This window comes from Gouania willdenowi, chromosome 4 (genome assembly GCF_900634775.1).
Source record: "Gouania willdenowi chromosome 4, fGouWil2.1, whole genome shotgun sequence".
NCBI classification, from domain to species: domain Eukaryota; kingdom Metazoa; phylum Chordata; class Actinopteri; order Blenniiformes; family Gobiesocidae; genus Gouania; species Gouania willdenowi.
Window position 1 is genome coordinate 1537359 of NC_041047.1, and position 27337 is coordinate 1564695.

Below are 27337 nucleotides of genomic sequence, written 5' to 3' on the forward strand. Positions count from 1 at the left end.
TAAAACGCATTAGCAGAAAGGCTAATGCATTGAAATGTGTAGCTGCATTATTACCATTATAAATAATCAAAATTGCATTTTCATTTTCTTCTTCAACACTGCTCATTTTGTGACACAACTAAAGAAAGCAAAGAGGTCATTGCATTTTCATAGACATTTAGTCAAATGTTGTAAAATAAAACCATTGAACTCCTCTTATAGATTCATTGTCTTCTAAAATATTGGGTCACCTGGTTCAAGCCACACAAATACTTTATTGAAATCAAGCTGAAACCATAACAATCTAACTAGAATATTTGCATTTCCTGAAGAAAATACAAGTGAGGATGCAGGTGCTGGCCCACATTACATGGTATTAGTTTAGCATTAGCATTACTATTAGCTTAGCATTAGCATTACTATTAGCTTAGCATTACCATTAACATTAACCTAACATTAACATTAGCCTAGCGTTGGCAATAGCTTATTATTAGCATTAGCCTCGCATTAACACTAATCTTGCATTAGCACTAATGTAGCATTAACATTAGCCTAGCATTAGCCTAGCGCTAACAATAGTCTATCAATAGAATTAGCGTAGCATTAGCACTAACCTGCTATTTCCTGAACATTAGCAATAAGGTTGAAAAAGGTTGAAATGTGTTGAACGTAATATAGCTGAACATGTTAAAGGTTCAAACTGTTTAAAGAATGGCTGTGGATGAATAGAATAGAAATGAAAAGGAAAGAAAAAAATGAATACGTAAAAAGTTTAAAAGTCACAAATTATAAAAGTTAGAGCTGTCGCTTTAACGAGTTAATTGCGATTAATTAATCACAGGAAAAAATAACGCTGTTAATCACCTTTTTTTAGCACTCCAAACAGCGCGGAACCTTTTTTTCAAGAGTTCCCGGCATACCCATAATACTGATGCACAGGCTACAACACAAGACGAGAGACTACCCTGAGACTACAGAGCTTCTCAACTTCGTTAGTGTTAATTTTGGCTTATAAAACGCTGGATGGAAAACACAAGCCTAGTTGGGTGCAAATCAAGCAAGAAAGAGTTTGTCAATCACCAGAGCTTTGCTACAACCTCAATGCTAAACATGTAGCAGTTAGCATGGACAGCTAACACAGACACTCGGACAGTGATAACTGCTACATACCCCGAGCACGCCGTGTGGCCAAAACTGGACAAGATGACAGGGTTCAGATCCAAAATGAATAAGTCAAACAACAAATAACTTTATAAAGACAATTTGTTATTTACCAATCTTTTGATCTGCCACAATAATGTGATTAATATGAAAATACTTCAAGTTGAGGGCATTTTTCAAATAGATTAAAATAGATTAATTAATCACAGAGCATAATTAATTCATCTCACTATTTTTTTAATCTCTTGACAACACTAATAAAACTACAAGCATAAATATCCGGAACTTTCTGAATTTTTTGATAGCTTATCTACCTAAAAAGCAAGGGACGTCTGTGTGTGTGTGTGTGTGTGTGTGTGTGTGTGTGTGTGTGTGTGTGTGTGTGTGTGTGTGTGTGTGTGTGTGTGTGTGTGTGTGTGTGTGTGTGTGTGTGTGTGTGTGTGTGGAGCAAATATCTCCCCGACGCATAGCGAGTTTGACCTGAAACTTGTTCAATGGGTTCCAAATACCCCGAGTGTGTGTATCTGTTATTTTGGAGTAATTTGGTCATGTCCAAATGTTGATTTTAATTTTATTTCACTTCTGGACAACCCCGAAATGAAACCCCTATCTATCGCCACTTCCGGTTCCGGGACCGAGTCACTGTTGTTTGGGTTAAATAAAAAAAAAAGGTCAATATTAAAAATGTTTTTGTACTGCTAAAAGTCATTTAAGTTAATAATTCATGGTTATTTGATATTATACCCGTGATTCCAAACTTACTTTAAATCTCGGGTCACAGACTTCACTTCCTCCTTCGTCTCCATGACTGTGGGCGGTGGCTGTGCTGATGGTCGTTAGCCGACCTTATCGCAAACATTCTGATTTTTCAGACAGAGGAATGTAACGTTAATGAGCGTATGGGTTCACTATGATTATTGTTTGTTCTGCCCAACGGTGAGTGTTTCTTCTTATATTATTCTATGTGCTAAGAAAGATGCTAGCAGCTACAATGTAAACAAACACACACACACGGCTGATGCGCGTGCGTGCGTTGGGATGTAAATGGTGAACGCACACAGAGCCGTTGAGAGAGAGTTGCGACTTTGGTGTTGCAAAACGTTTATTTTTCGTGGTACTTTCGGGTCTCGCTTTTACACACACACACACGCACGCACGCTAGCACGCACGCACACGCACAGTAATTATATTAAAAAATATACTAAATGAGTAAAATAAAACTAAAAACTAAACAATATTTATACAAAAAGTACACAAAATGACAACAGAAATGCATAAAAATATACAAAAAAGCTCCAAAAACACACATAATTACTCCAAAAAACATACACCAAACAACAACAAACATATGAAAATGATTCAAAATACACAAAACTAAATACTTATACAAAAATACACAAAATAACAATAGAAATGCACAAAACTACACTAAAAAAGATACAAAAATACACAAAAAGATTCCAGAATCACACTGCAATGGCAACAAAGAACAATAATTACAGTATATGAAAAATGCACAAAAAGACAACAGAAAGATACAAAAATACACATAATGACTAAAAACATACATTACAGAAAAATACATCAAACAAAAAAAATATGAAAATGTGTAACAAAAACAATAATTATACAAAAAATGCACAAAAACACAGCAGAAAGATACAAAAATACGCAATTATACCCCTTATGCTCCCACATGAATGCATACTTCCGACGGGCACTGTACTACTTTGTCAAAATCGGACAAACAGTGTCGGAGGAATTAACGACGACGGAAGAAAAAAAGTGATAATAATAGTGAGGATGACTCCTGCATTCTCACTAATTACTAGGTGGGAAAGGTGAAGAATCACTCATAAACTATATCTATTGTTAATGGAATGTCACCTCTATACAAAGCTTGTCTTCAATCAACAGCAGACATTCAATGTGACAACATGAATTGCATCTTATATAAAGCTAAGGTGGGTGTGGTAAAGTGAAAGGTTATGAAAATGTTCCAGCACAAAATAACAAGAAGTGTCTGACTCTGACAGTAAATATTCATATCAGATGCTTTAAATAGTGCTGCATATACATATAAGGTGTTAGTTCTACAGTTCAGGATAGTTCAGTTCTCACCTACTCATCATGTTGAAGCTGATCCTCTCTGTGACCGTCCTCTGGACATTCTTCAGTCAAGGTAATTTAATCCATTTATACAGTCATCATTATTTACTGCTAAACTAGATTTAGAGAAAATATTTCTGTTTATTTTGGCCCTAAAATTGTCTGATGTTGTGCTGGTAATGGAATGAACTGGTGACCTTGCATCCATCAATTTACTAACCCTCATTACTTTTTCAGTTTTGTGGGTATTAAGTATAATAATGATGATAATAATAATAATAATAATAATAATAATAATAATAATAATGTAGGAGGAGGAGTAATTAATAATGGGTTGTATAAATAAGAATATTAACTACGATTATTAATATTACTTCAACTTTTGCGGGGTGCCACTCCTGTGAACAGGAGAATTATGTCTAAGTTTTTAGACTAAACCCATTAATTTGAAACCAGGGAAAAGTGAATTCTACCAGCAACATCTACACCATCATCACAGCTTTAATGAATCAGAGGAATCAAAGATTATGTTTAACCTTTTATTCAAAATTCAACATTTAACACAGTCAAAATATCAATTGAAATGGATTAATTAAATCATGATAAAACGCATTTCTAGGCTAATAAAAGTGAGGATTATATGTAATAAAGTGAAATCACTATTCTAGGAGAATGCTAATCTACTAAATATTTAATAAAAATGCAGGATACATATTCGAATAATAAGATCATAAAATCAAAGCATAAAATCATAAAGACAGCTCATAAAACAAAGAGGGGAGACAGACAGGGGAGAACAAACAAATATGAATGAGATGAACTGTGTGTGGAACATGTGTGTGTGTGTGTGTAAGTGTGTAGTTATGGAAGTATGGATGTGATCTATTGTGGATCAAGTTTGCTGATCAGAGTTTGTTCTGGTACCATGAAGATGATGTCAAGGTTGGACCTGGAGGTGCGTTTTGAAGAAATGCAGTAGAACGTTCCATCGTTGAGTTCTGTTGGGTTTCAACAGAGTGTAGCCCCTACAGCCAATCCAGGCGTTCTGGCCTTCACAGCTGGGTTAGAGAATGGCTCATGGTTTACCACAGTGGGTCACGGGCCGGGCTTCTTTCGGCTGTTACGCACGTCACTAGATGCTGGATGCGTCCGAACCAAGCAAGCTGTTGATTCCAAAAATCTGTTTCAACTAAAAATAAAAAATGAAATAAATGAAAAGATGGGGAAGGGAAACGCATTGAGCATGAAACGGCCAGCGTCCCAAAACTAAAATTTTGGGTGTTTTTTTCCTTTTAAAAAATTATCTTTGAGACTCGCCTCCCAAGACCAAGGCTTCGTTGATTGGTTTAAAGTTGCCAGCATCTCATCTTTACTATATGGTTGCAGTAGATACCTTAAACTAACTTTTGTGAAGTTTTCTGGTATTTAAGCACTTTTTAAATGATGAAACATTTAAAATAGCATTCTGTAGGTATAAAATTATCTGAAAAGAGTGGAATAGGACAGACAATATTTGCAATTTCAATTTCTGCAGAAACCATTCCAATAATGTTTTCTTTTGTGACTTTTCAAACATAATACAGTTTCTTTGTTCTCACTTCTTCACTGGGACACATCCCAGTAAATAATAATAATAATAATAATAATAATAATAATAATAATGCATCAATTTTATATAGCGCTTTATCATAGACACTCAAAGACGCTTTACAGAATTAAGGCATTATTCTTTCACTCCACACTTAGTGGTGGTAAACTACTATTGTAGCCACAGCTGCCCTGGAGCAGACTGACAGAAGCGAGGCTACCATAATGCGATATCGGACCCTCCGACCACCACCAACACTCACTCACACACTACGTTCATACTAGGCAATGTAGGTGAAGTGCCTTGCCCAAGGACACAATGACAGATACCACTAAAGCGACTGCCACCCCACAGTTCTGTGATCTTACAGCTTCCCAAAGGTATCTGTTTGTAAAGGAGTGAGAAGACGCATGTTCTTCCCCTGTGTGGAGTCGTAAAAAGAGTTCGTACTGAAAACTTCAAAGTGTTGGGCCAGTCTTTTTGACTCTGTTATTGGTTCAAAGGAAGCATACTAGAGTTAGCTATGCACCTCAAAGTTGCTGGGGGCAGGTATTTTGTAAACAGTTTGTGATAAAGAAACAGACTCCTTGGTTAATCCTGTTAGGCTTGATGTGGTTTGGTTCCCTACACTAATTATAATAATAATAATAATAATAATAATAATAATAATAATAATAATTGCAAGCAGCAATGACAGGTAGTATTTTTCTTATTTTCTTTTTCTTAAACACACTACATGAAAGTTATTATGTTTCAAAAAATGTCCTTGTGCTGTAGAACAGGTGTTTCCAAAGTGTTGGTTGTGTCTCCCCTGGGGGTGCCACAGTTCTTCAGGGGAGGGGTGGTGTGCAAGAAAAAAATAAACTCGAATAAATCACAGTAAACATTATCACACAAAGGAGAAGGAGAAAGGGGTAAAGTGTGTGTGGTTCCCTCTTTGAACAAAGGTGAACTTTCAAGGGTTGGTTTACTTTTCTGATGACTCGGCTCGTCTATCTGTCTTTCCTGTGTGAGGGCGCTGGCACGCTAACTTTTGTGGTCCTTGTCACAAATATATCCATATTTCTCAGCCAATGAAAGTGTATTTATTGTTCCGGCTCCACTTCACATGCTGACGTAAATCATTATTTTTACATGCCCTGATTATTTCCTTACCAACAACGTTTGAACGGTCCAGATCAAACCAATGGGTGAATTTCTTTGAAATATTTTACCAAATAAATTAGTTTCTCATCAGCTCCCGTCTTTTTAAGAATGATTAAAAAGCATTTTATTTCCTAATTAGTTTAAAATACACACACACACACACACACACACACACACACACACACACACACACACACACACACACACACACACACACACACACACACACATGAATGTTGCTATTTTATATTTTTCAACATGTGTTATTTTTGTGCTGTGTAAATTATTCTTCTTTAAAGTCTTACATTGTTCAATGTCACACTTGCTTTGGCAATTTAAATATGTTTGTCATGCAAATGAAGCTTTTTTTTATTAGATTATAATTGTAAATGAGACAGAGCAGATCACCATATTGATCACACACCCACACACCTATACACACTTACACCTGTGGTCAGACGCTTGAGAAACCCACCATAGACACAACACCTTAACCAGCTGAGCTGAGGAGCCTCAGAAATACCTGGATACAGGCTGTTACAGACACTCTCACACTTTCTTCATCTGCTATTTGTGATGTTTACCACAATGTCTTCTGGTAAATGTTTTTCTCGTGCGTCACCCCTCCCCTGAAGAACTCTGGCAACCCCCAGCGTAGGCACGACCCACACTTTGAAAACCTCTGTTGTGGAACACATGTACATTTTATGAAACAATAACTTTCACCGGCACCACACAGATGTTCACAGGAGACAGATGCTTCACTCCGCAACCAGACCTAGTGCCATACGGAATGAAGTAAAACTTTCAGTTCCTTCAGGATTTCACCGCCCAAAATAAGTGATTTTGCTGCAGCTTTTTTTTTAAAATGCAGCAAAAGTTGCTGCATTTTCAGGCTTTATTATTTTCGCTAACTTTGCCTAAAGTGGTCAATTTGTCAAATTGATTTACATTTTAAAGGTTTCCAGTGCAGAAAACATTAGAGAGAATCAGTTTGTTTAAGTTTTTAAAGAAAAAAATCCTAGAATAAATAAATGGTTCTTTTCCTGTGAGAGTCTCATCAATTCACTCGTGACTTTTGCTTCAAACACTTTTACTGCAGAAGAGTTTCATGTGTTCAGCAATTTGTAAATGTGTGAAGAGAGATACCACCAGGGGGCGCTAGCACCAATTTTACTGTCCACTGCTAGTCTATTAATTTCATCCTCTTTCAAATTCTGCTCCATTTTAAGGCTTCTCATTATTAATTTCTTTGTACGTAGGAGTTTTGTAGTGTTAATGATCTTTATTGTCAATGAAGAAACGTTTTTTAGAAAATGGGCTGGTAATTGAACTGAAAATTCTGTTTGTCATGCCCCACCTGTCATGTATCCATTCCAAAAACGTGCCACACAATTTGAAAAGTGCACCGGCATCGGTGATTGGGCCCTAATAAGAAGAATCTGTACGGGAACAATACCGTCTCCTCTGGCTCCAACCCTCCTCCCTCCCTGCAGATGGCAGCAGGAGGCGAGCCATAAGGGCAACGCCATCCTGTGGCTGACCTGTGAACTACCCATCCTAAGACCATCCCATGGTGCTAATGTGATGTTTTATTGAATTGAATATTGTGTTTGTTTGTGGAGTTTTTTCATGATCCCAAACTCCGCCCCTCTTTACAAGGGCCTAGTTTGGTCTTCTTACCCATTCTTCCATATTTCTCATCTAAGAAACGAGGCGCCGCCCTGCTGCTGGCTGCTCCACAGTTCTCCCGTTCTTGTCCTCCCATGTTATATGTGTAACCCTTGTCCCATGTAGCTATGCTATATTTTCCTAGAGTGTGAAGTACAATGGGACAGGGCCTGAGTTCGTTGTTTGAACTGTTTGATTTTTTTTCTATTCTCAGATGATTTAGTCAATTAAAATAAATAAGGACACCACACAACCATACTTTCAATGCAATAATCCACTAACAGATATTTATTTACAAAATAGAAAATAAATCTTTTTAAAGATCTCTCTTTGGAAACAAAATACACACCCCTACAGTGTTCTCTAAAACAAAATAAATACCTTATGAATACCTAAATTCAAAATTAGTATTTTTAAATACTTCTTAAGAAAAAAAAATATCACTCTTTACATAAAGTAACAACACACAGACACACACACGTTTTACCCAATACAAGACTCAAAGGAAAAACTAAATGTGGGCCCACACACACACACACACAGCGCGCTTTGACTAAGAAACGTGACCGATGCAGGCCTGAGTCGTAGCTAGGGTGCGTGGAGGCCTGAAACTAAAATGGCCGCTTCACTCAGACATGAGCAAATAAAAAAAAAAGGCACGTGCAACTCAGTTCAGTTTGCACTCACGAATCCCAAACGAATGATTGATGAAGATGTGCTGTCACGCTGATCAGTAACACACGATGTCACCCGAAATCCATGAAGAAAAGCAGCAGCAACAAGCAGAGTCCGTTCTCCAGGACACCAGGGGAAAACCGCTCCAATCTCTCTCCTCTTCCACAGTCTCCTTCTCCTTGAGGTAACAGTTCAAGTTATTATCAGGACCACGAGTAGTCGACCTGCAGACAACTTTAGTGAAACTTCAGATACACGTGGATCGTCTCTCCATCCTCCAGACTACAGTCTGTCTGTTCACCAACTCTGAGCTTCTCCACCTGCGCTACTTGGCCCCGCCCCCTTTGACTGGCTTCAGTAAGGAATGACTTTGATTGGCTACTAGTTTGCTAAAACATCCAATAACATTACAAGAACACATTGACTGACATCAAAACTGCAAACAGTTAGGTTACACTACTAATTTTATGGACTTTAGATTAGAGAATAAAAAAGATTTTTAAAGTGACAAAAAATCTTTTTACAGATAAACTTCTTTTTAACATCAAAACCAAATCTGTCGTTTTATTAAATGTTTATATTAATCAACTTCAGTATTATGAACTTATGGGTGTCTTAGTTTAATAATAAACTATTTAAACGCTATTGCTGATTTTTATGCACTGTACACTAAATGATTGTTAGACAGGACTACATATGTGATTTTTCATGTTTCTTGGTCAGGATGTAACTGAAACTGAAAAAGAGTGAATGTACCTGAATGTGTGATTGTAGAAAATAAATCAACATGACAAATCTTTAAACATTTGTTTTTCTCATTACAGCTGCAGCACTTGATTGTAAAAGTTGCAATGGTACATGTTCAACTGAAACTACAGTTACATGTTCTACAGAAACTATGTGTGTAACTGCCACCATCACAGGTTGGATATTTTTATTTCCATGCATTATGTTGTAAATACAAGATAAACTGTTTAATTAATATGAACCACCTTTATTTTGTAATTGCAGAGACAGGACTTGGTTTACCTGTTGTAACACGATACTACAAAGCGTGTGCATCATCAGCTCTGTGTCCAATGACAGGCTCTCAAACATATGAACTTGACTTGGGTCGTCCACATGCACTGATATCTGCTGAGTGCTGTGACACTGATGGGTGTAACAATAATACCTTACCTGGTAAGTGTGTGTTTCCATTTATTTAGAGGTACTTTAATGTTTTTGGGAGGCTTGTCTGTTTTCCTGTGTAATCCTTTATTTAATAATAATAATAATAATAATAATAATAATAATAATAATAATAAATCCTATTCCTTAATGTTTCAGCACACACTCAGTCAGACACTACAACTGGTCTGCGGTGTTTCATCTGTCTTTTTGGCGATTGTGGTTTTTCAACCCCCTGCGTTGGTGACGAGACCCTTTGTATTCAAGGAACACGTAAGTCATATGATAACTGAAAATCAGCTTTATATCTATTACTGCAGTTTAGCTTTTTAGGATATTTTTCTTTAGCTTTTTTGTTCTTTTAATGTAAATGATCAATCAGTAAACAACTCATTTATTGTGGGCTTTATTAAGGATATAATACAACACCATTATAATGGTCTATTTAGGTAAAATAGTAATGCTTTAAAATTGTAAGAGGACATTTTTGAAGAACTTGTAAAATTCTTATTGTTGGCAGAAATCAAAGCATTGTTTGTGTAACAACTTGACTGAGAACAAAATTACTAAACATGGACATAACTGTAATGTAATATTATGCAGAAGTAATTGTGTTTTTATTGTATTACAAACCCACCAAGGACATGTGCTGCTTCTTGTTGCTTGAACAATGGCACATGTGTTTGCCACCACTTTGGTTTTGTCAAGATGATGAAAGACAGAAAAAAAATCTACACAGTTTTTTCCCATTTTAATAGTCAGTGTTAATGCAAACAAAGCCACAAACACATTGGAATCAATTGGATTATATGAGGCAGTGCCATATGACATCATCAACCCATTGTGGCCATTCAAGATGGTGACCCACAGCCTCCAAAACTGCACTAAACTTTAAAATACGATGAAATGAATATGGTGCTTAATAAAACATTGTCTTTACCACAGATTTTATGATTAATACCTTCAGTCACGTTTAGGCCATACTTGTAAAAATAGTGGAGGATCCTTAAAAAACGTTTTTCTTTTTTTCCTTTTTGAAAATGCCCTCCAAGGATAATAAGTGAGAATAATCCACCTTTTAATCCACAGTGAACGAAGAAATTCGTGGCTGTGCATCACCAAATGTGTGTACTGCAAGTAGAAGGCTGGGAGAAATACCATTATTACCAGATTTAGGAACCTTCAGCTCTGGACCAAACTGTTGTGATACAAATAACTGTAATGATGGAACTACAACTACCACACCTCCAACTACAACTACCACACCTCCAACTACAACACGTGAGTTTAATATTGTTATTATTCACGTCATCTTTAAATTTTGATGTTTATAAAACATTTTAATATTGTATGATTTTATCTTCACTACAGCTGAAAGACTCAGATGTCAAAGTTGCAATGGTACATGTTCAACTGAAACTACAGTTACATGTTCTACAGAAACTATGTGTGTAACTGCCACCATCACAGGTTGGATATTTTCCCATGTATTATGTTGTACAGACAAGATAAACTGTTTAACTAATATGAACATCTTTATTTTGTAATTGCAGATAAAGATATTACTTCATCTGACACAACACGATTCTACAAAGGATGTGCATCATCAGATCTGTGTCCAATCACAGGCTCTCAAACATATGAACTTAACTTGGTTCTTTCAGGTGCACTGATATCTGCTGAGTGCTGTGACATTAATGGGTGTAACAATAATACCTTACCTGGTAAGTGTGTGTTTCTGTTTATTTTTAGGTACTTTATTGTTTCATGAAGGCTTGCCTGTTTTCCTGTGTAATCCTTTATTGGAAAAAAAACTTTAAAAAACAAAACCTAAACACATGTTGAATAAATTAATTATAATCAATATTGAATTGAGGAGTTAAACTTTTGTCAATGTGTGTTCAATCATGTAAGGTAAAAATAAACCACTGTAAAGCTCCATCCTCTGGGACTTTCTTGGGTCTTAAAGTTGTAAACTATAGAAGCTAACACGATAGCCAACCCACATTCAGAACAAAAGACCACAGCACACACACCAGGCCATTATGTTCAAAGATGGTAAAGTCAACAATGGTGTCTTAACTTTGTCATTTCTTCTCAAAAGTTGTTCCAATGTTCATAAAATTCAATATTTTGAGAAATCCAAATCGTGTCGTCAGACAGATATCGCCATTTCAGACATTTGGGCATTTCTCAGCTGAAAAATCTGTCCAATGAGTTCACAGCGCTCGTGCGTAAAATTGCAGGTCCCTCCTTTACCCAGCTCTGATTGGCCAGGGCTAAAGCCACTCCCATAGTGTTTGATATCACCAATTTTTCACATTTTTGAGCTTTACAATGCTGTGTCAAGCATTTTGATGGGTCAAATAATTGCTGAATAACACCCATGCATAACGACATCAAAGACTGGAACAAAATATAGCATTACGCATGGCACAGCAGAAACCTGGATATATGTGTTCATTTCAAGCCAAAATGCAACATCCAGTGGTCAGACATACAATTCACAATGATTGGAATCAATGTGACTGACACATTACAGATAAAAACTTCTGGAAAACTTTGACACAGTTGTGGCAAAGTGGGCTTCAGTCTGAACTTTTTTGTACAAAAATGTGTGTTTTGGCCTCATGTTTATTATCACCAAACTTGCTACAGTTGATGTCCATACATTAGTTGAAATATTTCTCCTTTTGTAGCCTTCCCTGCTGTGATTTGGCTTGATAATTTCTGTAGTTGACATGATTTATTGTTACTCAGTATCATATATTTCCCAAATTTCACATTATCTGTAAACACTAAGGGTCCTACTTCAATCTGAAAAATAAATAAATAAATAAAAATTGTCATGTCAGTCATGTTGAAGCTTCTAAAAACACGATTTGTTAAGGGTCTGTGATTTATGGAGAAAAGTGGCTGCGACTTAACTCAAAGAAATGTTATTCCTTAATGTTTCAGCACACACTCAGTCAGAGACTAAAAATGGTCTCCAGTGTTTCTTCTGTTTGTTCGGCCAATGTGAGTTGTCGACCAGCTGCATGGGAGACGGGACCCTCTGTATTGATGGAACACGTGAGTCACATTATAACTGTTAATCAGCTTTATAATAATGTTACTGCAGTTTAGCTTTTTAAGGATATGTTTATTCAGCTTTTTTAGAAGTTTTGAAAAAATGTCATAAATTAAGATTCAACTTAGATATGATCAATTAGTTAACAACTCATTTTGTGTAGGCTTTCCTAAGCATATATTACAACACCATTACAATTGTCTACTTTGGGTAACACAGTAATGATGTAAAAATTGTAAGAGGACATTTTAAAAGAACTTTAAAAGAATTAAATCAGACTGAAAAAAGCCACACATTAATGGCATTGTTAGTGTAACATCTTGACAAAAAATTAAATTACTAAACATGGACATAACTGTAATGTGATATTATGCAGATGTAACCTTGTTTTTAATGTATTTGCTGCTTCTTGTTTTTTTTTTTTTGTGATGAATTTTTTATTAGGCATATTTTGTTTTATGTTACAAGGATAGAGGAGGAAAATAAATAAAACATCCTTGTGAGGAGTATGGAAACATATGACAAGTAATAAAAAAGAGAGAACAAAAGAGAAAAATAAATTAAAAATAATAACAATAAACTAATAAATAAATATACATATCTATGTACAGTGTTGGGTAGTAACTGAACACGTATTCAGAAGACGTATTTAGAACATTCATTCTGGGCAACTACATTCAGGTACAGTTACTCTCTTGTTTGAGCACATTCAGAATACAGTCAATTTCTCGATGTCAAAGGAACACATCAAAGTCATTAAATTTCAGTTACATAACCGTAACATCAAAAAAGAAAAAAAAAGGATCAATTCAGCCAGGGGAAAGTTTAGCTCTGTCTTTTGCAAAGTGTTTTTTTTTTTTTTTTTTTGCCACATTAGTGGTTTATACATTTGTAACAGGGATTTTTACAAGTGTGGGCTAAACATTTTCTTAATCATACGATTAGACAAAACAATGGAACACGCTACCAGATACATTCCAGGGCGAGTACACAGCACTCTGCAACCAACACAATTTCAAAGCATTCTCCCCAACACTGTCCATATTAGAGTTGTCACGATACCAAAATGAGTAACCACGATACTATACCAGACAAAGTATCACGGTTCCGGGTAATATCGCGATACTGAAGCCTTTTTTTATTACTATTATTTTTAAGAACTGCAATGCATTTGTACAAGTTAGAAATACTTATTAATTACTTATAGTGTTGTTTGGTGCATGATACGAGTACATGAAGAAAAGCATATAAGCAATAAAAAAACTAATAAATGAAGTTAGAATGTATATGGTTGAAATTAAGAAAATAATCATCCTTTGCACATTAATTTATGTTTAACTAATATAAATAATCAACTTAGGATAACAAATCCACTGTCTTTTTTTAAACTATTTGACATTAATGCTTCTTCTCCAACATAAACCATAGTGGATAAAATACAATAAACAGGAACTGATTTCTTGTGGAAACTATATTTGTATGTATTTTCTGGGTGACGTCACTGGTGTTTTATGAGATTGGATGTGATCCCTCCTTTGTATGTATATACTTTGTAAATATTGTTTGTACATTGCAAATATCTCTGCAAAAAAAAAAAAAAAAGAAGATTGCTCTGAGTCCGTGTGGAAAAAAACTTGTTCCCTTTTTTGGCTCCTATAGCTGGTGACAGCGCCTGCACAGTAGATCTCCTATTGCTTCACCATCTCTGCCTCGTTTAAAGCCAAAATAGTTCCAAATGGAACTTTTGGAGTTTGGTTTCATAAACAAAATTAGGGCTGCTCCTCCGTGAGGGGGGGGGCACTCTTTCTGCTGGCCTGGCTGCATCTTCGGGTCCGGGGCAGCGCTTGGGTTTACAGTGGTGGTTCTTGCACATACGCTGGTCTACAATGCACTGACATGTCTTAGACTGTGGATAAAACTCATACTGGGCTTAACTTTAGACACGTTGATTACACAACACAAGAAGCACAATATACACAACTACAACTTCACATTTCACTCTCACTTTAAAAATTCAATTCTTCCCCATCCTTTCCATTTCCTACCTTGAGTCTCTCCTCCCTGATAAAAGATGATAAAAGACAGAACAAAATTGACAGTTTTGTCTCATTTTAATACTCAATGTTAAAGGTGCAGTCTGCAACTCTTTTAAAAGGGACTTTTTTTGTTATATTTGCTAAAGCTGTCACTAAGTAAGGACAGCTTTACATTAAACTAGTAGTTTGTGTGAAAAAAACAGACTCATTGAGTCCCCCTGCTGCTCCTGCAGCCTTTGGCAGATTGCCAGAATACAGAACCAATCAGAGCCTCTGAGGAGTGACTTCTGGTCATGCAGGGTTTCTGGTTTGGCAACATCTGACATTTTTTGACAACAGTGAAAGGTCTCCATGCAGAATGTGATATATTTTAGGACAACCTCTGTGTACACAGACTCCAGTCAGTATTATCAAAGCAGACCTGGAGCTGGAAAAGTGCATCCTCGAACCAAGTGTCGATGGTCTTTGTCACCGGGGCTTATGCAGGGATGAGGAAGCCGTTTAGCTCAGTATGCATGTTTGTGTAAACATGGTCTAATGTATTCCTTTTTCTGGTGGACACTTCACATCTTGGTAAAGTTTAGGCACGACAGACATTAAGTTTGCCTGATTAAAGTCACCAGCAATATGTGTGTGTCGTCTGGGTAAGCCTTCCACAGTTTGTGTATCATATCTGATAGTAGTGAGAGAGCTAGGCTAATTTTAGCATCAAGTGGTAGGTAGACAACTGTGATTAGCACAGTTAGCTTTCTGGGTAGAAAAACGGGCCGGGATTTGACAGAAATGGCCTCTAAGTCCAGTGAACAGAGTATATTTACTGTTAAACTATTTCTGCACATGTCATTATGCACATACAGTATATACATAAGCCACCACCCATGGCTCTTACTTGAATCTTTGTCGCTACTGACAACCGTGCAGCTAGGTAGCTGTAAAACCTCGCTCAGAATCAGCGGATTGGAGCCATGATTCTGTTATCACCATAAAACAGCAGTTCCTGACATCGCTGTGTCATAATTGGACTATATGAGGCACTGCTGCCATATGACATCAACTTAGAACTGTAAATATAGCTCATCTTCAAAAGACAATAAAATGAATATGGTGCTTAATAAAGTATTGTCTTCAGCACAGATTTGATTAAAAGTACCGTCAGAAAATAATCTGTGAGAATAATCCACATTTTAATCCACAGTGAACGAAGATGTTCGTGGCTGTGTATCACCAAGTGTGTGTACTGCAAGTAGAAGGCTGGGAGAACTACCATTATTACCAGAGTTAGGAACCTTCAGCTCTGGACCAAACTGTTGTGATACAGATGAATGTAATGATGGAAGTACAACTACCACACCTCCAACCACAACTACCACACCTCCAACTACAACTACCACACCTCCAACCACAACTACCACACCTCCAACCACAACTACCACACCTCCAACTACAACTACCACACCTCCAACCACAACTACCACACCTCCAACCACAACTACCACACCTCCAACCACAACGACCACACCTCCTACTACAACGACCACACCTCAAACTACAACTACCACACCTCCAACCACAACTACCACACCTCCAACCACAACTACCACACCTCCAACCACAACTACCACACCTCCAACCACAACTACCACACCTCCAACCACAACGACCACACCTCCAACCACAACGACCACACCTCCTACCACAACGACCACACCTCCAACCACAACGACCACACCTCCAACCACAACGACCACACCTCCAACCACAACGACCACACCTCCAACCACAACGACCACACCTCCAACTACAACTACCACACCTCCAACCACAACTACCACACCTCCTACTACAACTACCACACCTCCTACTACAACGACCACACCTCCAACCACAACGACCACACCTCCAACTACAACGACCACACCTCAAACCACAACTACCACACTTCCAACCACAACTACCACACCTCCAACCACAACTACCACACCTCCAACCACAACTACCACACCTCCTACTACAACGACCACACCTCCTACTACAACGACCACACCTCCAACCACAACTACCACACCTCCAACCACAACTACCACACCTCAAACTACAACTACCACACCTCCAACTACAACTACCACACCTCCAACCACAACTACCACACCTCCAACCACAACTACCACACCTCCAACCACAACGACCACACCTCCTACTACAACGACCACACCTCCAACCACAACGACCACACCTCCAACCACAACTACCACACCTCCAACCACAACTACCACACCTCCAACCACAACTACCACACCTCCTACCACAACGACCACACCTCCAACCACAACGACCACACCTCCAACTACAACTACTACACCTCCAACTACAACTACCACACCTCCAACTACAACTACCACACCTCCAACTACAACGACCACACCTCCTACCACAACGACCACACCTCCTACTACAACTACCACACCTCCTACTACAACGACCACAGCTCCAACCACAACGACCACACCTCCAACTACAACGACCACACCTCAAACCACAACTACCACACCTCCAACCACAACTACCACACCTCCAACCACAACTACCACACCTCCAACCACAACTACCACACCTCCAACCACAACTACCACACCTCCAACCACAACGACCACACCTCCAACCACAACGACCACACCTCCTACTACAACGACCACACCTCCAACCACAACTACCACACCTCCAACCACAACTACCACACCTCCAACTACAACTACCACACCTCCAACTACAACTACCACACCTCCAACTACAACTACCACACCTCCAACCACAACGACCACACCTCCAACCACAACGACCACACCTCCAACCACAACTACCACACCTCCAACCACAACGACCACACCTCCTACTACAACGACCACACCTCCAACCACAACTACCACACCTCCAACCACAACTACCTCAGCTCCTACTACAACGACCACACCTACAACCACAACTACCACACCTCCAACTACAACTACCACACCTCCAACTACAACTACTACACCTCCAACTACAACTACCACACCTCCAACCACAACTACCACACCTCCAACCACAACTACCACACCTCCCACCACAACTACCACACCTCCCACCACAACTACCACACCTCCAACCACAACTACCACACCTCCAACTACAACTACCACACCTCCCACCACAACTACCACACCTACAACCACAACTACCACACCTCCCACTACAACTACCACACCTCCCACCACAACTACCACACCTCCCACCACAACTACCACACCTCCAACCACAACTACCACACCTCCCACTACAACTACCACACCTCCCACTACAACTACCACACCTCCAACCACAACTACCACACCTCCCACCACAACTACCACACCTCCCACCACAACTACCACACCTCCAACCACAACTACCACACCTCCCACCACAACTACCACACCTCCCACTACAACTACCACACCTCCCACTACAACTACCACACCTCCAACCACAACTACCACACCTCCAACCACAACTACCACACCTCCCACCACAACTACCACACCTCCAACCACAACTACCACACCTCCCACCACAACTACCACACCTCCCACCACAACTACCACACCTCCCACCACAACTACCACACCTCCCACCACAACTACCACACCTCCCACTACAACTACCACACCTCCCACTACAACTACCACACCTCCCACCACAACTACCACACCTCCCACCACAACTACCACACCTCCCACCACAACTACCACACCTCCAACCACAACTACCACACCTCCAACCACAACTACCACACCTCCTACTACAACACGTGAGTTTAGTTCATACAGTTTAAAAATGGTTAATTTTCATATTCTATTCAAATTTTGATGTTTAAAATATATTTATTATCATCCTATGATTTCATCTTCACTACAGCTGGAGGACTTAAATGTCTAAGTTGCACTGGTTCATGTTCAACTGAAACTACAGTTACATGTTCTACAGAAACTATGTGTGTAACTGCCACCATCACAGGTTGGATATTTTTATTTCCATGCATTATGTTGTGATGATTTACATAAAGTACATTTACTGTAATATGTTTTTAGACAAACTAAACAAACTGATTTTTATCTTTGTAGATGTTTTATCTGAAGATGAGAGTTTTTTCAGAGGATGTGCTCCTCCCACACTGTGTCCACACAACGGCACCTTTAACTTTTCTACTGATGTGTATGATTCACATAAAATCATAGATGCTGAATGCTGCGACACAAACAACTGTAACTCAGAAACTCTGCCTGGTAAGTGATGATGGAGGAGATGATTTTTTGAATCAGAACTTGAATCACAAATTGTGGCCATAAAATCAATACTTCAAAAAAGAAAAAAAAAATCTTCACGTTGCATTTAAATAACAGCAATCTTCTATCTGTTTTAGTTCCTGTTCAACAGGAAGCAAACGGACTTAAGTGTTACGTCTGTATCTTCTTCTCTGGAACCAACATTTGTTCAGTGCTTACTATCGATTGTGATGGAGCACAGGATCGCTGTTTTTTTGCACATGGTGTGTTTTTAGATGAGAGTGAATGTATTATTAGGTGTATTTATGGGGATACTGTGACACAGACACATTTGTATTTGTTCAGATTTTTCATATTTATTTATTAATATTCCTGTACTTTATATAAGTTTGTGGAAAAAGACAAAAAAAATAATAATTCATTTCATGTTCTCTTTTACAGTCTCAACTGATAATGGAGTTCTACTTATTGCTGGCTGCACATCAACAGATGTGTGTGAAATTGCTCCTGATCACGGTGTACTGCCATTTATGGAAGGAGTGGGAAATCTAACCAGTGGACCAACCTGTTGTGGAACAAACCGCTGTAACGAGCCACTTCAGTGTCTATCCTGCTCAGGATCATCTTGTTCCAGTCCAGTGTCAGTGACTTGTTCTTCAGAGACTATGTGTATAACAGCTTCCATTAAAGGTAATCTTTGTCTATTGTTATGAACATGATTTACATAAATTACATTTACTGTAACATGTTTTTAGACAAACTAAACAAACTGATTTTTATCTTTGTAGATGTTTTATCTGGAGATGAGAGTTTTTTCAGAGGATGTGCTCCTCCCACACTGTGTCCAAACAACGGCGACTTTAACTTTTCTACTGATGTGTATGATTCACATAAAATCATAGATGCTGAATGCTGCGACACAAACAACTGCAACTCAGAAAATCTGCCTGGTAAGTGATGGAGATGATTTGTAGAATTAGATGACAATGTAAAACAATTCTGTAAAATTAATATCAAAAGGGTATTTGTAGTGAATTTTATTTCTAAGCTGGAGAGCAATCAGGAGACACAGTCACTGCATTTTCCTTACTTCAGAAGCTTGTAGTGATGTGACGGTGTTGATTTAGTTCTGTCGAGGGCTACGTCACAGGTACGTCTCTAGTGGAATGTCCACCTCTAAACGTCTCCAAAGTCCTCCCAGTTTGTCCCACTGTAAGTCCACTGTCCGTCTTCAACGTCTCATATATAAACAGTACAGCAGACAACAAGATTATCAAAAACAGCTTCATACACGTCATAAGGAGCTCCAACACACATCCTTTATGTTGTCCTCAGTAATAAATAAAAGCAGATTAAAGAACATGTGGAACAAAGCTACACAATCCTAAATAGAAAGTTTATTGTGAGAAATCAGGCGGTGCTAATCTAAAGGCTGTACCGGAATCAACGACTTGATGTCACTTTCTCCTGTAAATGACGGCTCCCCATACATTGTATGAATCTCAGAAGACTTTTATGAAGAAACATAATAAACACACTTTATGTTCTATATATGACTAGTTCAGGTACCATTGAATGAGAAATCTACCTGCATGTTGCTTTTACATGACAGTGTTCTCCTTTCTGTTTTAGTTCCTGTTCAACAGGAAACAAATGGACTTGAGTGTTACGTCTGTATCTTCTTCTCTGGAACCAACGTTTGTACAGTAGTTACTGTCAAATGTAAAGGAGCACAGGATCGCTGCTTTATTGGATCTGGTATGTTGTGGTTCAATAAGTTTTACTTCTCACCACTCAATTTCAAGCATCAATGTATAAGTGACTATTATTGTGTAGCCTATACTTTTGTTTTGTTCTTGGCACACTTTTTGCTTAGAATAAAAAAAATTAATAAAAAAATGAAATGAAACTTTGTTCACTTAGTGGCGGTTTCATTCAGATCTGAAATAAAGTGTGGTAAACCAGGTGAGTCCCTAATTTCTTTGGTGACGCTGTTTGCTCACCTGCTTTGGGATTTTCACCAAGATTGTGCAGCAAATTGATGCACGTGTAGATGTGATTGAGACCGCCCAATTTAAATTAATATTTTGTGCATTAAATGTGGTAAGTGCACAGAAGCACAAAATGACATTAAAGGAAGTTTAATTAGAGGCAGAAGGACTTCTCCGTCTGCTGCACAAACATTTAATAATGTAGAAAACAAAATAAACAAATAATCCAGCTGTTTTTCTCCCTCACAAACACTTTACTCAGCATTTTTTCATTCAGTGGCTGTTAATGTTTATTATTGTTTTATTTAAATTATTTTCTTATACTAGAGCATTTTTTCCATCTCCGCTGTGTTTTGTGTCAACATTCAGATGATCTTCTTGTGTGAGTTTGCATCTATTTGCACTATTTTCGGTGCATAAAACAATCACTGCAAACAGTTCCTGGTTTGATGAATTGCATTGTGCCCATTGGATGAATTTATTTGCATTTCCCCCTCCCATTTTTTTTGCTTCCCTTATAAAATCAGCCTACTTTACATGTTCATCTGAGGGAAACGTGCTGAATAAATTGTGGGCACATTGTGACGTGCAGTCCTGATTCCCTGGGGTTTGTACCCTTATTAGCGCGTGGAGTGACGTTGGCACACATTTTATTACCCCTAGACTTTTAGTGAATCCGCCCCTTAATGTATTAGAGAAGAAGGTTTACTTTGAAGTCTAAAAGTTTGTAAAATATATCTCATGTATAGAGATTATCCAGTTCCTGTGGAAAAGAGAAGAAATATGTTTTCAATAATTTCTCTCATGTTCTCATTCACAGCCTCAACTGATAATGGAGTTCTACTTGTTGCTGGCTGCACATCAACAGATGTATGTGATATTGCTCCTGATCACGGTGTACTGCCATTTATGGAAGAAGTGGGAAATCTAACCAGTGGACTAACCTGTTGTGGAACAAACCGCTGTAACGTCTAGGCAGCAACAACTGGACCAACTACAACTCCCTAACACCAGTTCTGCTACTTATTCTGCTACTGTTTAATGTGAACTGGTTAAAAAAATATTTACTGCTTTTCTACTTGGAACTGTAATCCAAGTCTTTAAATCAAAAATAATAATCAATGATTTAATGAATCAACTATTAATATGTTATAGAGGGTGAACATTTATTTTTACAGATAGACATTATTTTCCAGGTTATGTATTTGTAATACTCTTGACTTTCTGCATTTTGCAAAAAACAACAATGATAATAATAATGCTGCTTTACTCTGAACAGCAGTGGTACCAAGGGTAAATTAAATGATTAATGTGTCAAACTAACTATGTCACTTGTTATCTGGGAAAAATGAAATGAAATAAAGATTTACTCTAACTGTAATGTAACATTCCCTTTTGTTTTTCTTGCCTGTTGCTCATCTGGAATACAAGTGCAGTGGCCGTAGGAAGAATGTAAAACCGATAGTATAGCCACATTGGCTAGGCACTTCTGGAAGGTTTCTCTGCATTTTAACACCTTTGTTAACAAGATTCATTAGCAGTAATACATTGAAAAAACAAAGTATAATGCACCTCATCAACAACATATAAATTGATCAGCATTTCCGTGAATGATTTCTATCGATTGGATTTCCTCTAGAGACACAATTGTTTTATTTGTACTGCAGTCCTATCACAACCTCTTTGTTTTAAGCTTAAAACTTTAAGTACGACACATGAAGGTAAAATAATTCATTAAGTCAGATTTATGATAACTGTGTCACAGTTATGTATAGTATCTTTATATATTATTATTCAGATTTAAGTGATTCTTACAGTTAGAGCTAATTGTTTTATGAAACAATATTAAAATGTTCAAGACGTGGTTTTACGTTAGACAAACAATTTGTGTTAATGTTTCACGTAATCTCTCATTTTTTAAAATAGCAAAAGTTTTACTAGGATGGTGTCTCATGTGTTCATAATCTATGTACATCTGCATTAAAATGACACTAGAAATAATTAACCATATGCAGAATCACATGGCTTGATAATCACTGTATATGGTTTTTAAGTAAAAGCACAGCTTATAGCACAGATCTAGTAAAAGTAGACCTCAAGGAATATAGTTATTGCTATATATATCATAAATCTATTATTAACAACATCAGTAAAATATACAAAAATGTAGGGATGTCCTGATCAGGTTTTTTAGTACAAGTCCTTTTAATTTTGAGAATTGGCCGATACCGAGTCTCGATCTGATACTTCTATAATATATTTAAAAGATAAAGATAAAAAAAACAGATCCAGGATGTTCCTTATTTATTTTATTCACCTTATTTTAACATTCAACCCTAAACAGAACACTTCTGTTACGTAGCTTGATCAATCAAGCAATAAATAATTTAAAAAAAATTCACTTTACACTTTAGTGCAAGATTAAATAATATTAAATACAAATGTCTATAAAAATGAATAGTGCCTCATCTTAAAATACCCAACAGACATGTTAACAAATAAGAAAATAAAAGTGCCACAATGTTGTAAAGTAAGGCCAGTAATGTGCTTTTAGTAACTGTACTCTTAATGTTTACTCTCCTCACAGATTGAAATGTATGTTTTTCTTGATGAAAAGTATGACAACTTCATCTTGTTGGCATTGCAGGTTTAGAGCATGTAAAGTATTGGCTGTTTATTAAATGGTAAATGGACTTGATTTATATATAGCTTTATCACCACTGAAACAGTCTCAAAGCGCTTTACATATCAGCTCATTCACCCAATCACCCTCACATTCACACACCAGTGGGACAGGACTGACATGCAAGGCGCTAGTCGACCACTGGGAGCAACTTAGGGTTCAGTGTCTTGCCCAAGGACACTTCAACACATAGTCAGGTACCGGGATCGAACCCCCAACCTCTCGATTAGAAGACGACCCTCTACCACCTGAACCACGGTCGCCTTTATTAAATAAAGTGTGTGAGGTCTGCAGATAGAGGTTGATTTAGAACAGGGGTTCATCTGGTCTCACCCTGGGACCCACATTTTATCACATCACAGCATCTCTGTCTGAGGGAGGAGTAAGAATCATGACCTCTGCAAACATATAATCATAATACATCAATTTTATTTTGTGCTTTTTTTTTGGAACTCAAAGTCGCTTTACAGAATTAAGGCATTATTCTTTCACTCCACACTTAGTGGTGGTAAGCTACTATTGTAGCCAAAGCTGCCCTGGGGCAGACTGACAGAAGTGAGGCAGCCATAGTGCATCATCGGCCCCTCCCACCACCACCAACACTCACTCACACACCACATTCATACTAGGCAATGTGGGTGAAGTGCCTTGCCCAAGGACACAATGACAGTTACCACTGCAGTGACTGTCCCCCACTGTGACACCTGGAATTTTCAGTGGTCTCCATCTAACTACCTACCAGGACCAGACCTGCTTAGCTTCAGAGATCTAACCAGATCAACCAATCACAGACTGGTATGGACACAAACATTGTCATATATTCCTGAGGCATGCTTGATTAATGCTGGTCTATAATTAAAAGTATAAAAGTCATTGTCATCAAGCAGTAAAAGGACATTCCTGTTGATCTTCATACCTTCCAACTCTAATCACAGCTTCCTGGTGTAGTTTTTATTTCTAATAAACAGTTGAAGACTGAAAAACAGAAACATTGGGCCTTTAATTTCTGTTCCATAGTAAAAACTTTCTCTTCCTCCGGTCTAATTTGAGACTTAGAATTATATTATTGTTATTCAAACTTGAACTTTGCAGTACAGATAAGAACAAAATGTTGTTGCATTGGCTCGTATAGCAGGATAAAAACCGGCTAAACAGCAGCAAGTACTTACATAAGGTAAATAGTGATTAAAAAAAGAGAGAGATACAGTGAAGATATAAATAGATATTAAAAAGAAAAGCCATGTGTTTGATGCCTATACAGATACAGAAGTACATTGCATGTTTTTGATGCATGTTATATTGTCTATTTTACAGTCCAGTGAGGTAATCCGGTTGTGGGGGTTTGAGGGAGAATGAATTATTTTTTGTTCAAAAGTCGTATGGCCTGAGGAAAAAGCTGTTACAGAACCTGGAAGTCCACTAATATTTAACATGTCCATGTGCCCCAACACCACAAAAAGCCCACGGCAATAAATGAAAAGAGAAATCACTTCTGTGTCTTGAATTGTGTGCTACCATACGGGCTGTCTGAAACCTTTAAATCATTTCTACGTGGTGGACTTTTCTAAAGTTATTCTTCTAAGTCGCTGTGACGGCCTTAAAAAATGCTTCAAATAAAGATGTTATTACAACAAGGCAGAAATTATTTTAAATAATTTATTAATCCCAATTCAAATAGTTTGTATACAACTTTCAATAAAAAAAAATCCAACAACCCATGTCTCTATACCTATACCTTCATCCAATGTACTGAGAAACTCTATTAATGGGAGCTTACGCGGTAAAACTCAATAAATTCTTTATCTGAAGGATATATAAAATTAGGCCTGTAAATATTACTGCGTTAACATTTTGCATTATTTGTTAATTAAAAAAAAGGAAAAAATTATAACTTTATTGAAAAATGTAAAATAATAGACAAGGACACTTTAGCAAACTAGTAGCTATTTGAATTTCCATGAAAATGATTGAGAGTGCGACGATCATACTGAATTTGCGTGAAATAGTAGAGAGCTATTGCAGAGGTTTCTACTGTGATTAAAGTGTTATTGATCAATATCCAGACAAAATCAGAACAACAAAGTGACAGAGGTTATCACTAGTTGGGAGTTATTTAAGTTACATTCACGTAATAACAGACTAGCCTTCAACAAAGCTAATATCTTTGAAGATTGAGTGGTTCACATTCTACACATTTCACCAAAAAAATAAAACAACCTAATGTATCATTTCTACAAATTCACAGGGAGGAAATAATCACAATCATTTATAGTAAGATTAGCAAATAATTAGTATAAAAAATGTTATGGATTCCCACGCTGAACAATGTTTGTGTCAAACAGAAGAGTGATGTGCTTCTAATATAAATCATTGGGAAGCGTTTTAATGTAACTCATAATGACAACATTCATAATGTGTGTGTAATGTGATGCTGACTGCTACGTTCTTCTTCTTCTTCAGTGTAGTACCCTGGACTCTACGCATTAGCGCTACCTTCTGCTTCGGAGGTGAATCCTTGCAGCTGCTCAAAACATTCTCAGATACACTACATATACACACACTAAATATATAATAATAATAGTTACTGGTTTAATAGACTATGATTACAATTTATTTGTTATGATCACATATTTGGTTAACTACTTTGATCTGATTGTATCTCAGCATGTGTTATATGAATTCAGTTTATTTTTTTAAATAATTCCAATTTGAAACAACAGAAATAACAGGACTTTATAAGAACATGTTACATGTTCACGTTTACAGTGCTGTACAAATACTACTTATTGCATCTAAAAAAACATGAAATCACCTTGACCATGCATACTAATGATCTGCAATTTTATGGAAAACATGAAAGATTTCTGAAATTTCTTTATCATTATTATGAAAGATTTGTAAAATTACATTACATTTTATGAAAAATTTGAATATAAAATAATTATGTTGAATTACCTTTAAACAAACATATTAATAATGAAATATCATATTTAGGTACTTGTAATTCTAAAGGTAAATCTTTACATTACTGCTAGTTACTGTTTATTAATACTTATTACTTTGTCTTATGGAAAATGGTCACAAACCTGTAAAAAAAAATATAGAAAATTGTATGTAATATAAATCTACGGTTAAATATGTACAAATATAATATTATAATAAGTGCCATTAAAAACATAAAATGAATGTAATCTTACATTATGGGAACTGTAATTTTAAACATAAAACCTAAAATGACTGAAAATGTCTTTAAATTTACGAGCATTTCATTGTTATATTGGAAAACAGTGTACTTGTAAGTTTGCTTAGCGTATTACTTGTAGCGTACTGTCTATGTACTTGAAATATATTTCTTAAAGTATTATTGAAGTTAATTCATACTGTACGTACACTAGACTGCAATGAACTTGATCAATAAAGTCAAGTCTCTGTTTTTAGTATGTTTTTAAGGTCCATAAAGTTAATGCTGTTGAGCACACAAACTATTGACTGTAAACTTTTAAACGCCATCACTAAATGATCTTGAACATGTAAGTTTATAACAGGGGTTTTACCTCAAAGCCACCTGAAGGACATCACAGGACCCCTGCAGTTTGCCTATCAGGCAAACAGGTCGGTGGAGGATCAGAAATCAGAATCAGAATCAGAAATGTTTGAATGGCCATGTACAGTTTTAAGGACAGTACAAGGAATTTGTCTTGGTAGTTGGTGCACAAAACAAACAACAACAAAAATTAAAAAAAACAAAGAACAACCCAGC

The 27337-nt window shown here is 37.2% G+C and overlaps 1 protein-coding gene and 2 long non-coding RNA genes across 29 annotated transcripts in view; all 3 read left to right on the forward strand.

Moving 5' to 3' along the window:
* Positions 1 to 27337, forward strand: part of LOC114461434 (mucin-5AC-like) — a 419115-nt gene that overhangs the window by 148641 nt on the left and 243137 nt on the right. Inside the window, exon 1 of one of the 27 annotated variants that reach the window (XM_028443490.1) lies at positions 3158 to 3322. The exons of the other annotated variants lie outside the window; for them this stretch is intronic. Coding sequence (XP_028299291.1) covers positions 3271 to 3322 — 52 coding nt within the window. The 5' untranslated portion in view covers positions 3158 to 3270. Of the gene's footprint in view, positions 1 to 3157; positions 3323 to 27337 lie in introns of those variants that run through there. 27 annotated transcript variants of the gene reach the window in all.
* Positions 9411 to 15823, forward strand: LOC114461446 (uncharacterized). Its single transcript, XR_003673843.1, has 3 exons — positions 9411 to 9511; positions 12458 to 12571; positions 15801 to 15823. It is a non-coding gene; the product is annotated as an uncharacterized LOC114461446 (long non-coding RNA).
* Positions 18352 to 18784, forward strand: LOC114461445 (uncharacterized). Its single transcript, XR_003673842.1, has 3 exons — positions 18352 to 18428; positions 18536 to 18634; positions 18742 to 18784. It is a non-coding gene; the product is annotated as an uncharacterized LOC114461445 (long non-coding RNA).